Source organism: Ambystoma mexicanum, chromosome 1q (assembly GCF_040938575.1).
Source record: "Ambystoma mexicanum isolate Mex_15411 chromosome 1q, UKY_AmexF1_1, whole genome shotgun sequence".
NCBI lineage: Eukaryota > Metazoa > Chordata > Amphibia > Caudata > Ambystomatidae > Ambystoma > Ambystoma mexicanum.
The window spans coordinates 461,942,871-461,956,337 of NC_090922.1; the positions used below are offsets into that span (position 1 = coordinate 461,942,871).

General features: G+C 44.8%; 1 protein-coding gene across 1 annotated transcript; it reads left to right on the top strand.

Annotated features, from left to right (window-relative positions):
- The first annotated feature begins 10,483 nt into the window (after positions 1-10,483).
- LOC138521491 (chemerin-like receptor 1) lies at positions 10,484-12,610 on the top strand. Its single transcript, XM_069634383.1, has one exon. It carries the CDS (start codon positions 10,600-10,602, stop codon positions 11,590-11,592), a length of 993 nt encoding a protein of 330 aa, XP_069490484.1. The 5' UTR covers positions 10,484-10,599; the 3' UTR covers positions 11,593-12,610.
- The last annotated feature ends 857 nt before the right edge of the window (positions 12,611-13,467 follow it).

Genomic DNA, 13,467 nt, shown 5'->3' on the forward strand with positions numbered 1-13,467 from the left:
TTGGTGCTTACGCCCTCCTGCTCAGTGATAGGTTCAGTTTGGAGGCCCTTCACTATATTGTCCTGGGTCCAGGGCTCCTCCTCGTGTACAGGTTACTTGGCTGCTCCGTGCGGCCTCCAGAGGCTTCTACTTTCTCTAGACACTCCTTGGTTTGTTTGTTTGTTTATTTGTTGTGCGTGCCAGACCCAGAGGTATCAGGGGCAGTTAAAAGAGAACTTACAGCTTAGTTACAGAAATTAGTAAAGGTAAGGACAGGTTACCTCCGTGTTACAGGATGAAGGTAAGCAGCACGAGTATCAAGGCATATGAATGTAGACAGCAAAACTTTACAGAAATTTACATATTTAACAATACTATAACAAAAATACAAAGCAAACAGGCAGGGCTAGGTTAGTGCGGTAAAGGAAATTGGGTAACAAATCTTTCTCTATGAGCCATTTAATAGTATTCTTTCTGAATTTGGTAAATGTTTGGTCAGATCTGAGTGTGTGTGGCAGGGAGTTCCACAATTGTGCTGCCCTAACTGGGAAGCTGGACACCCCAATGGTGGACAGTTTGAATCTTGGCACTTGAAGACAGTTAGGGTTGGCTTTTCTAGGCGGTCTGACTGAGTTTTTTCTGATAAATCGTTCTGATAGGTAGCAGGGGGTTTTGTTGTTAAGGCATTTGTGGATGAGGGAGGCTGATTTGAGATTCATTTTTTCTTGGGTGGAGAGCCATTTATGTTTCCTTCTTATTTCGGAGATGTGTGCTCTTCTGGGGATGCTTACGGCAGCCCTGAGAGCATTATTTTGCAGCACTTGTATTCTATTAATGGTTTGGTTATTTGCCCCTATGTAGAGAGCGTTACAATAATCAAGTTTTGATAGGATGAGGGCTCTAGAAAGGATTAAGCAGCTGTCAACTGACAGGAATTGTTTTCCTGCTCTAATTAGTTTACATGTGTAGGCCGCAGATGAAGCCAAAGAATGTACCTCTTTAGTGAGGGATAAAGTTGAGTCGAGATAAAAGCCTATAGTTTTTACTTCTCTGGCGACCTTAATAGTATTCCCATCAATGATGAATGCCGAATAATTAAGGTTGAGATTTGAGATGCGAGTTGCGGTGCCCAGGATGATGAGCTCTGTTTTGTCATCGTTCAGACACAGGCCATGGTTAGCCATCCATGCCTGAACGATGCTGTAGAATCTGTTCACTCTGTTCATCTGGTTACTCCATTGTGGCTGCGCTCCATAGGTCCATGTTTGGTCCGTGCTCTTTGATGCTCCAGGGGAGATGTATGTCTCTATCCGTATAGTTGGCTGCCCACGTGTGGTTTGGAGGGCACTGCGCTATGCAGCAACCACATGTATCTGCACGGCTCACACCCCAGTGTCACGTATGTCGCAGCCGTTTCTTCTCCTAAGTGTGGGGCTCTGGCTGTGTTTATCTAGATGCATCTTGCCTTCCCAAGCCCCCAGGGAGTGCACTCCTTGTTCCAGTGTTCATGTGTCACTGTCTGGGTTAATTGTGTTGCTTGTGGGTTATAGAATGGGGCCACCTCTGTGAGTCTCCGGGTTGCCCACCCTACGTTGCATGCTCCGGTGCATGTCCTCTCCAGCGCTGCACCCCTTGTGGCTGCTGTGCTATGTTACGGTGTCTTCCTTCCCAGCGTTTTCCGCAGTGTATGCTCTGGGATGCCCCCTCCTTCTGCAGATCCGATTCAGTGCAGTGCCAGACCCACAGCCCTCTCCGCCTGACTCTATATATCCTTGTTAGCGTACGTGGGCAGTCTGTGGTCACAGTGTTGTGAGGGGTACGGCTGCCTCAACTGGTCCAGCCGACCTCTGTTTCGCATTTAAAAGTCCCCCTCTCCTGAGTGACTCCACAGGGGCAATGCGGTCACACCATGTAATGGGTGCCCGTCCGCGTGTACGCTGTCTCCAGTGTTGTCGGGTGGTATGTGTTGCGCATTCATGCGCTGGGGCCCGATGCCCCTTCTGTGTGCGTACACTCTTGGTTCCACCCAGTGTGCAACCCGGGGCCGGCGCTGGCTCTCGCTCTCATCTAGCAAGCGCTTACTTCGGTGTGCATCTGGACTCTTCCGCTGCACACTCACCGGAGAAGGATTTCTCAGTTGATGACCAGGAACTTCGCTGCTCCTTGCTCACTGTGTTCAGTTATTCGAGCCCTTTGTTAACCTGGGCGGCCATTTTGTCTCTGCATTCTCTGAGGTGACACTCCTAGTTTCCAGCAGATATCTTCCTTTATTTTACATTGTTAAGGTTCCAGCTTAGATCGTCGCGTGCCGCCTGCTTTCCCATGAGTGTTCCTCCTTTTGGAACAAATAGAACTTGGTTTTAACAGCGGGCAGTCTCAGGATGAGTATCAGATCTGCGGGAGCTCCGGAGCAGCCCAGCCTCTCACATGGCTGGTTAGCCACGCCCCCCCACTGCCGCTCACATTATGGCACTCTCCACCTTGTCAATTATTCCTACTGCGTACCTGCAATGTACTGTATTTAACAATGACTGTAACCTGTTGTATCCCATGTACTACAATGCCAGTTATTGTTCAGAACCTTATCTGTATCTCCTGCACTTTCCATGACTATTCTGGCTGACGACTGTGACCTTGCTAAAACTAAGCATTATTGTAACCAGCGCCCAGATGCCCCCAGGTTTGCCGCGCTTTGTAAATGCCAAAATAAATAAATGAATAAATGAATAAATAAATGAATACATAAACAGGTTTTTTTCATAGCAAACCACTGCTTTTCCCAGAATCCCCAGAAAGTAAAATTTGCTGACAGGTCTGTACAATGGTCAGCATCTTTGCTCTTCATTCTTGTACAGCTCAATACAGATAATCAATAGATAATAGGGGCATTTGCATCGTGCAAAGACTTAAAGTGACATTGACTTGCCTTATGAGGCACTGGACCATTACAGAGCAGACAAGATGAATATGTTTCTATAGAATATTACATCTTTTGCCACTGGTATGTGAAATTTATATTTCCCTGGGATCACTGTAGCCCTTAAAGTAACATCATACGGATCAGTTCCTTCAATTTTTCATGTGCCAATCATACTCTTATCCTCTCTGGCACATTTCTAAACACATATGAGCCTTACACAATGTGTCCCATAAATTGGACGATTGTATTTTAATACCTAAATACCAAAATGTGCCGCCTACTACTTCTGTCTCTTCCCCATATTGTGACATTATATGTTTTTCTTTGCAAGACACCCAACGCATATTAACATATTTGAACTGGTAGCCCTCTTGTCATCCTGTAATCATTGAAGTTGTTGGTGCCAATCAGAACCCTTGAGACAATATAGCCCTGCCTGTGTTGCACACTTTGATACAACCCCGGGATAACCTTGCCACCATTGTGAGCATTTTGAAAAGGGTATACTATGCTAGAGTGGGAGAGGACACTCGTTCCAATATTTTATGCTGGCTCCTTCCTTAAAGCTCCAACCTTTTATGCCCACTCTTTCCTCACCAACCCATTTTGCACTCCCCTCAACTGTGTGAACGATGGCTCTAAGAACCCTGGTCGATATGCACTTGTATAGTGATCAACAGTTTCCAAGTATCCTTTTTCACACAGTAATGCCAATTGGTGATTGTTTTTGGAGGGACAACTTGCAGAATTGGTTTTTCTAGCATAAGTACCTTATAATTACTGTGGATACCAGTTAAAACAGCACCATTGCTGGTAATTCTTAAAGAGGCCCACTTGACAATAATCTGGTGCAAAAATGACCCCATGTGCTGAACTGTCCACTCTAAGGCTTTGACTCTACTCCCATTGCTAGCTTCCCATAATATCATAGCTGTTGTCATAGATGTCTTTAAAGACACACTTACCAGCAGGTTATTTTTCAAAATGTATTACAATTTTTTCAAAATAAAGATGAGTCAAGAAGGTTTGTGGAGACCAGACTACAAAGGTCACTAAGCTGCTCTGAATCTCCACTTGGGCTCCCTCCACCCTAGCTCAGGAACCCCCATCCTGACAGGGCTCCCGATACTGCTAACTACCAATAGCTATCCCCAATTATGAAGGTCTAGACTGCTATAAGGGAGGCCGCAAAGCTTCAGCCTTTTCTATCTCTCTCCCATTGCAAATTCCTAAGGGACAAAAAATGGCACTCCACCCTCCCTACTTTCTGTCTCCTTCTCCTGCCTCGGTTCTGCTCCCTCTATTTCTACTATTCTTCCCTGTTTGTTATTACCATGTTCTCTCTCTCTCTCTCTCTCTCTCACGTTCTCTTTGTCTCTTTTTTCAGCTCTTCCTCAGTCCTCCCTCCTCATTCTCCCTCACTCTTGGTTCTCCAGCCACCCTGCCAACTTTCCAAGTTTCACGCGTGACTTCACGAGCCAGTCCTGCTTTTTGCTTCCATTTGCATGCTGGAACTTGTAGTTTTGTTTTTCTCACTGCACCGGTGGCCCTACAAGTCCCATCATGCAGTGTGAAAAAAACAGTACTGAACAGAAACAAGATTTTGCCTGGAACTGGGAAACTTGGCAGCTATGTTTAATGGCCCTGCCCAGCGGAGACCCCAACGCTTCCCGGCGGGTCCCTGTACCTCCCTGGAGGGAAACGCACTAACGTTTCCCTCCACGATTGCTGGGGTGCTGTCGCCTCCTTTGGGTGCCTGCCTTGCCTGTGGGTTGACCATCCGTCTGCCCAGTGGTGGTCACAGGGTGCTCCAGAGGGAAAATCTCTGTCGCTCTCCGGCAGGAGCTCCAGGATAGTTGGGGGTGCTACCCCCTCCCTTGGGTGCCTTCCTTGCACGTAGGTTGACCATCCCGCTGCCCAGCAGATGTCCCTGGGGGCCTGCCATTCATTTGCCAGGGCACCAGGAGCCATTCGCGCCTGGGCCCATTGGAATGCATTGCACTACTAGATGGCTGCGCTCCGAGCACAGTCATCTGGTAGTTGCCCATAGAAATTAAGGCAAGGACCATATGGCTGCTTCCTCTGGAGGTCTGGATGAGCACTAATTTGAAATTATTCTACAGCTGGGTCTATAAAGAGTCTGAACACTTTTGCCCAGCCCCCCCTCCACCCCCCTCTGTCACCACCCTCTGTCACCCAGGGTAATCAGATTACAAGAAAGCTTAGTCACCTTCCAACAGATTATTGTAGAATGTGTGTATGGGTTCCTACTGCGCTCCACTCAGTTCTCGTTGCCCAACCTGGGCTACATGGTGAAACTACTGCAACATGCCAAGCCGGCCGGGGGCCGCACTCCATGTGATTTCCCAGTAGAGCTTGGCCTGCTGGGAGTGCCCTGTCTGCCCACAGCAGGGGGGGAGCCTTTGGTGCTTTTCCAAGAGGCCAGCATTTTTCCAGGTAGCAGGACTTGCAGTGGACAGCAGGGTGGCCTGCCTGCGTGCCGCCACATTATACATAGGATCGATTTGGCACACTTTGTCCATATAGGGTTGGATTTCTTGGCCGGTCTCGTCTGTTGTTTCAAGCAATTAGCTTACACCTGCCTTGGAATTGTGTCCAGGGTATGTCTGCTCAGTTATGCCCCCTTACATGAGTGGCTCTTGCCTCGGAGCAGAGCAAAGGTCGGGCAGTCCAAGTGATCAGACCTGAGTGGACAGGGTTGGGTGGTTCTAGCAGGCCCTGTAAGCCATGCATTTGCCCCTTTCTCCTGCAGTTTGGAAAGATTGTTACATGGGATGCTGACCCCCTTGTCACCATGCTGGTGGTGGCACGTAGAAAACCCCTCCCACTTTAAGTTGTGTCTGTCCCCTTCGACCGCCTGGAGGAGGCTGGCCAGCCGGTGGCCTTGTCGTTGACCTGTCCACCCACCCCTACAAGTGTTGGGGGCGCAATCTGATCCTTGGGTCCCACAGACCTCTGAGGGCATGAAGGGTGACCTCAGGCAGGCCTGCTGCTCCCCTGGTTTCCAGCCTCCAGCAGGTGCGGCAACCTGGCCAATCCTGCCAGTAGCATATGCTTGTCTCAAAGATTAAGCCATGCATGTGTAAGTACACACTGTCGGTACAGTGATACTGCAAATGGCTCAATGGCTCATTAAATCAGTTATGGTTCCGTTGATATCTCCATCTGTTATTTGGATAACTGTGGTAGTTCTAGAGCTAATCATTGTGGAAGAACGCTGACCTCTCGGGATGCATGCATTTATCAGACCAAGATCAATCCGGCATGGCTACTTTGGTGAATCTAGGTAACCTTGGGCCAATTGCACGTCCCTGTGATGACGACGATACATTTGGAAGTTTACGTTATCAACTTTCAATGGTACTTTCTGTGCCTACAATGGTGACCATGGGTAATGGGGAATCAGGGTTAAATTCCAGAGATGAAGCCTGAGAAAGGACTACCAGAGTCAAGGAAGGCAGCATGCGTGCAATTACCCACTTCCAGCTCATGGTGGTAATGACAAAACATAACAATGAAGGAGTCTTTCGAGACACTGTAATTGGAATGTGTAAACTTTAAATCCTATAATGAGGATCCACTGGGGGCCAAGCTGGTGCCAGCAGTCATGGTAATTCCAGTTCCAACAGCATATTTTAAGGTTGGTGGAGTGAAAAAGCTTGTAGTTGAATCTACCGCCTGCCCCAGGCGAATACGTGGAATGCTGACTGCAGACCCAACAGTGAACGATGGAGTTCAAAAAACTCAGAATTTAAATACTCCTTCCCCTGTTTACATATACTGTAGATATGGTTTGAAACCATCTGGTCTTAATAAACCTTCAGTGTCACTTGGACGGATATACAAAGCTACCCAATAACCTGTGGGATCAGCGTGATTTTAAGTTATTTACCTTGCGCTTGCTATTCCCTCTGTGGATACTATCATTAGCCTGGAAAAAGGCCTGTGTATAGGTCAAAACACATGTTGGCTGTGTTGATCTTTGACATTTGGACATACTAAACAATCTTGTTTAAGTATAAATTGTCACAGGGCTGATTCTAAACCAAGTTAGTATCATTTCTTCCAATTAACTAGTGAAGCGCAAACGGTTCAGTGCTAATTTAATGGTTGACTTTTATATGTCGCTGGGTATTGCCACACCCTTGCTCTGACATCTGCAGCACCTCTCATAAAATATCTTTCTTTTATCACTCTGGCAGAGTAGGTCAAACATGTGGTTTCCCACCTCTCTTTTCTATACTTTCTGTGCCTACCATGGTGACCACGGGTAACAGGGAATCAAGGTTTGATTCCGGAGAGGAAACCTGAGAAACGGCTACCACATCTAAGAAAGGGATCAGGCGCGCAAATTATCCACTCAAGATAGGTAGTGATGAAAAATAACAATACAGGACTTTTTCGAGGCACTGTAATTGGAATGAGTACACTTTAAATCCTTTAACGATGATCCATTAGAGGGAAAGTCTGATGCCTGTAGCCACAGTATTTCCAGCTACAAAAGCTTATATTAAAGTCACTGTGCTTAAATAGTTTGTAGTTGGATCTTGGAATTGAGCTGGCGGTCCACCGCTTGGCGAGCTACCACCTGTCCCAGCGCCTGCCTCTCGGCGCCCCCTTGATGCTCTTGACTGAGTGTCCTGGGGGCACGTAGAATTTACTTTGAAACTATTAGATTGTTGAAAACAGGCCAGTCACCTGAATACTTCAGCTAGGAATAAGGCAATAGGACTCTGGTTCAATTTTGTTGGTTTTTGGAACTTTGGCCATGATTAAGATGGACAGTGGGGGGCATTCATAATGGGCTGCCAGAGGTGACATTCTTGGACCGGAGCAAGACGAACCAAAGCAAAAGTATTTGCCAAGAATCTTTTCAATAATGAAAAACGAACGTCAGAGGCTCGAAGACAGTCAGACACTGTCGTACTTCCGTCCATAAACAATTTTGACTAGCAATATGGCAGCGTTATTCCAATGACACACGGAGCAGCTTCTGGGAAACCAAAGTCTTTGGGTTCAAGGGGGAGAATGGTTGCAAAGCTGAAACTTAAAGGAATTGTTGGAAGGGGACTACCAGAAGTGGGGCATGTGACTTAATTTGACTTAACACAGGAAACCTCGCACAGTCCAGACATGGAAAAGATTGATAGCTCTTTCACAATTCTGTGTGGGGGTGGGGGGAGGGGGTCCAAGGCCGTTTTTAGTTGGTGGAGTGATTTTTCTGGTTAATTCTGATAACGAATGAGACTCTTCCATGCTAACTAGTTACGCGACACCCCACCCCCACAGTCGGTATTCAACTTCTTTGAGGGAAAAGATCAAGCAATAACAGGTCAATGATGCCCTTAGATGTCTGGGGCTGCACGTGTGTTACACTGAATGGATCAGCACAGTGCTACCCTTCGCTGACAGATTGCGGGTAACCCGCTGAACCCCATTCATGAAAGGGATTGGGGATTGCAATTATTTCCAATGAAAAAGAAATTCCCAGTAAATGCGGGTAATAAGCTTGCGAGATTTAGTGTCTACCCTTTGTACACACCGCCAGTCACTACTACCAATTGGACAATTAAGTGAGGTCCGCAGATCGGCTCCACCGGAGACAGCAATGGCCCTGGCGGAGCACTCAGATGACAACCAAACTTTTCCTCCTTGTAGCATTTATGACAAGGTGGCTTTTCTCCAAAGGGTGGTTTGGTCTGTCGTTCTCCTTCTGGTTTCTCTTTCTAGAGGGAGAGTTCAGAATCACTGCCTTCCAATCTGCCATACCACCAACCTATGTCCAAAATACCCTCCATTTGCCCGTCCACTTCGACAGTCCTGCACATGACTCCCAGCAAACACCTGCCACGACCATGCAGATGCTTGATTCCAGGTCCTCTCCACATGGTGTGCTGCTGCATGTGCCCATTTCTATCCGCTTCGTCAATGGTCATTGGTTGCAACTTGAAATCCACCTATCCACTGTAAATACTAGACGGTTGGCAGGCTAATGCCACTGATCCAGTGCCTAGCCACACCATTAAAGTCTGCCTGCCAATGTCACTTCAGTGGTGTATCCATGCACCGTTGCAATGTTAACATTTACAGCACAGGCACACCCAACGTACTATATAGGATACAAACACCTCTTACACCTCTTTTTTATCCCATGCAGTACCTTCGTTGTAGTCCATGCTGTAAATATTCCATCTAAACCCAACACATATGCAGGTAGCATTAAAAAATGGGAGATATTTAAAATACCAAATGCTTTTATTGTTACCTCCAACCTCATTGTCAGTGGCTACAAGTGTAAAGGCACAAAAAGTCCACTGTGTGGTTGGAAATTCTCACTTTGATTTTGTTCCAAGCATCTTCTAAACCTGACTAGTGATTCCCCATTTAGACCTGAACACAGTGCCCATCCTTATTTTCAACACACTTGCATACACACTGCTGGATGGCAATAGAAGTACTAGAGTTGTTTTCCAAAATCCTCATTCTGCACATTGATCTCAATTAAAGTTTTCATCCTAATTGTCTTTTGACATTCTGTCCGTTAAAATGAAAGGGGATCTGTGAAATAAATATTTAACACAAGATAGATAGAACGATAAATGGAATGATAGATAGATAGACGGATACATAGATAGATGGATTAGATAGATAAATATATAGATACTTAATTAGATGTATAGATACAAAGACAGACTGATAGAAATTATTTAAAATGTACGTGGTCGTAGGGAATGTGTATTGTTCGCACTAGCTCATTGGCCATGAGGGATAGTAATAATAGAGGAAACAGAGAGAGGGGGACAGAGGAAGGGAGAGAATAGGCACACATAGGGGCTCATTCTGAGCCTGCTGGTTCGGAAAGAATGGTGCGGGTAACTTTACCGGCACCGTTGTTTCCGTACTGCCATATTACAACTCTGAATGCGGGTGCCGTCCTGCCCGGCAGGTCATACCTGCCAGGCAGAACGGCACCAGCCCGCAGAGTTTTCATGGAAGCACCGGCACTGTTATTAACAGTGCCGGTGCTTCCGTGTTCCCCACCCACATAGAGTCCTACTGGACTCTATGGGAATGGGGAATTACAATTTTCTGGCGCTTGACTTTCCAGTCAGCCGGGGTTGTAATCCCCCTGTGTTACTGGGAAGTCAGGCACCAGTAAATCATTATGGGTCCGGCGGCGCACGGTTACTGCTGGACCCATAATGAGGCCCATAGAGGCAATACTGAATGCAAAGTTATCAGTGTAATATAAAATTACATTCCCCTGCAATTTTTCAAAAATGTTCTTGTGATCTGAAACTCACCTCTTGGTAATTTGGAGTCATCAGTGGTTGTTCTTCTGAAATATGCTGTCTCGATTCTGCGTGCTGTCTATTTTCTCTCTAGGTTTGGTCCTGTTGAAGGTTGAATAGCATGTTTTGGGCAGATTTATGTGCATGTGGTAGTTTCATACATTTATATTTTGAATATGATGTTTTCTGCATTTTGTTGTGTCTTTCTCTTTGTTCTTAAAGAAGTTGCTTTAAAAACTGACTGTTGAATGTTTTGTTCAGGAGACACAGTTGGATGATGATGATGATGGAGAATGTCACAGGTGTGATGACCCCTTTTCTGACAAACACTACAAATCCCGAAACAGCTATGTCTACCATTCATGAAGACCAGATAGCCATCAGTACATGAACCTATTTGCCCGCTGGAACTTCTTCACCATCGTGTCCCTCTCCATTACTTGCATTCTAGGAGTCGCAGGCAATGGACTTGTGATTTGGGTCGGCATCTTTAAGATGACCAGGACGGTCAATGTCATCTGGTTCTTGAACTTGGCCATCGCTGACTTCATCTTTGACATCTTCCTTCCCCTTCACATTGTGCCGATGGTGATGGAGCATTATTGGCCATTTGGAGACATTCTCTGCAAGATAACCAACACAATATCATACCTGAACATGCTGACAAGCATCTCCATCCTTGTTATCATAAGTATAGACCGCTGTGTTTCTGTGATTTATCCAGTTTGGTCAAGGAACCACCGAACTCCCAGCCTGGCATGTAAGATTGCATTTGCTACTTGGCTGTTCGCAGTCATCCTCAGCTCTCCATACCCAGCCTTTTATGAAGCTATAACATTTTGGGATATAAATGTCACATACTGCTTTGGCACATATGGGATTCAAGAAGAGGATGTGGATTTCATCGGGATTATGCACTACGAGGTCATGATCATTACGAGATTTGTGTCCATGTTTGTGGTCCCATTCATAATTATCATCATTTGCTATGGGGCCATTGCTTTAAAGATTAAGAACAGAAAGCACCAAAGTACATCCAGCCGGCCTTACACGATCATCATCACTATCATTGTTCTGTTCTTCATCTCTTGGTTTCCGTTCCATGTCTTACCGTTACTGGATTTTTATATTGATTATCCACCATATTGGTTCCTCAATGTAGGTGTAGTAGCTGAGGCTCTAGCAACCAGTTTGGCCTATTTCAACAGCTGCCTCAACCCCATTCTGTATGTCTTCATGGGCAGAGACTTCAAAGATATTTTCAGAAAGTCTTTCTTATCTGTCTTTGAAGGAGCATTTAACGAGGAACTTACTGTGGAAAAGCTGGATGGAAGAAACACACCCAAACCTTCATGCGAAGTAGAATCCCAGTTGCTCTGAAGCTTCCTTACATAGATAGATATGTCTTTGGATTATGAATAATATCTTTCAGTGTCAACTTTTCTGCTTCAATCAATTAATGGGCACATAGTTATATCCTCAATCAGAGTGTGCAAGAAGGCTCTCAGTGGTTACAGTCAAGCCATCAATCAGAGTGTGTCACCAGGGACTCATGGATGATTTCCTATTAGTGCCTCAACCTCTTGTATTTTTTTATTGTGTTTATATTATACAAGATACTTAGACACATTAAGAAAATAAATGTATACATTAAGAGAATATATACATCTGACAATTCATTTAATCTTAAACACTTCATCTTGCACACATCGCAAAAATAATTTGATGCAAATACTCGTAGCACAGTAAAGTCAAACCTATTGCACTAGAATCAAATTATGATGATTACATTAATACACTTTCAATATTCGAACAAATTGAAATTATTAAAAACATTCATATTTCAAATGTAAAATAGTATTAAAATGTTCAAAACGTTTGTCGAAGCTATGTTAACAGCCTATACTCGATGTTTGCAAAGAGTACTTCCGCATGGTCTAATATTAATTGTAGGTCTGCAAAGATTTGTATCAGAAGTGTTGCCAATGCCAAGCAGAGAGATACTTTGAAGCCCATCATTAACCTATTCCAAAGACTGGTTAGTAACACCTCAGCTGTTGAATGTACAAAGGGTCTTAAAAGGTTCAGCCTGGACATAATGAGTTGAGGACATTCTATAACAACATGATACAAGGACTCCAGACTCTCGGTCTTCCATAATGTACACTTTCTGAGTTCTCTAGGAATCTCTAATTTAGGTAACTCTTGTATTTGTTATCACATGATGCCCGAGTAATTACAGTAATGTTTATGCTCTTTTTATGTTATCGCTGTTTATATTTCTAAATGTTGTTCTATTTACAGAGTGCACATACACCACAAGTGGTCTCTTGCCGCTATGCTTCTTGAGAATGTAGAAGAGAATGCTGAAATGTATTCAAAGGCTTTGATGAGAGGTATATGCTTAAGGTTATGTCTGAAGATTTAACATTTTGCTAGTAGAGTGCAGCTTCAACGATCGAGCATTCCATTAAATGGCATCTGCAAAGGAGGAAATGTGGTGTCCCCTTTCTGTGAAAAGGGGAATTTAGAGATGCTGAATGCAAAGTGACTGGAAGAGTGAAGTGTTTGAGGAGAACATACATGCCAAAAGTAGAAAACCAGAAATGATGGGTCACACCTGAAAAAATAGCGACTTGAAATATAAAAATAAAGAAAATGTAATATTTATTCAGGACCCAAAGTAGTGAAAGCAAGACAAGTGAATATGTGCTTGTCAAGGAGAGCTGGTAATGGGGCAGATGACAGCATGGTGAATAATCATTAGCTGACATAAGCAGCCCTTAGGAAGTCCTAGTTAAACCACATTGCCATAATCCGTGCGTAACTGAGCAATGGCCAAGGAATTGGCCTAATATTCCAGATGTGAAAAAAGTGGAGAAGGAAATTGCTAAATCTGAGGTTAACGAGAGAGGGGTTAATGATGGAAATCAAGGTTTTAAATGTGAAGAGTGAGATCTGATAGCCAGCATGATGGACTCTAAAGTTGGGGCAAGCCACTAACTTTCATGACCGCCATTTATTTTCATCAATTTAGAGATATATCATATGCAGGTCTTAAAATGGGTGATAGTTGGGTCCTCATATCAGCGTGACCGAATAAGAAGCACATTATTATGTACTACTGTAGAGAATAGATAGGCAAGGGAGTTAATGAGTTGGTTGAATACAGGGCTCAAGTCGAGGGGTACACACAGGTGGACGGAGTCCTCCCACTGTTTTCATGAGTCACAGAGGGCACCTTGATAAGCAAGC

Bases quoted from the DNA above. Each gene is read 5' to 3' on its own strand.
- LOC138521491 (XM_069634383.1), top strand. From the start codon at position 10,600: ATGAACCTATTTGCCCGCTGGAACTTCTTCACCATCGTGTCCCTCTCC.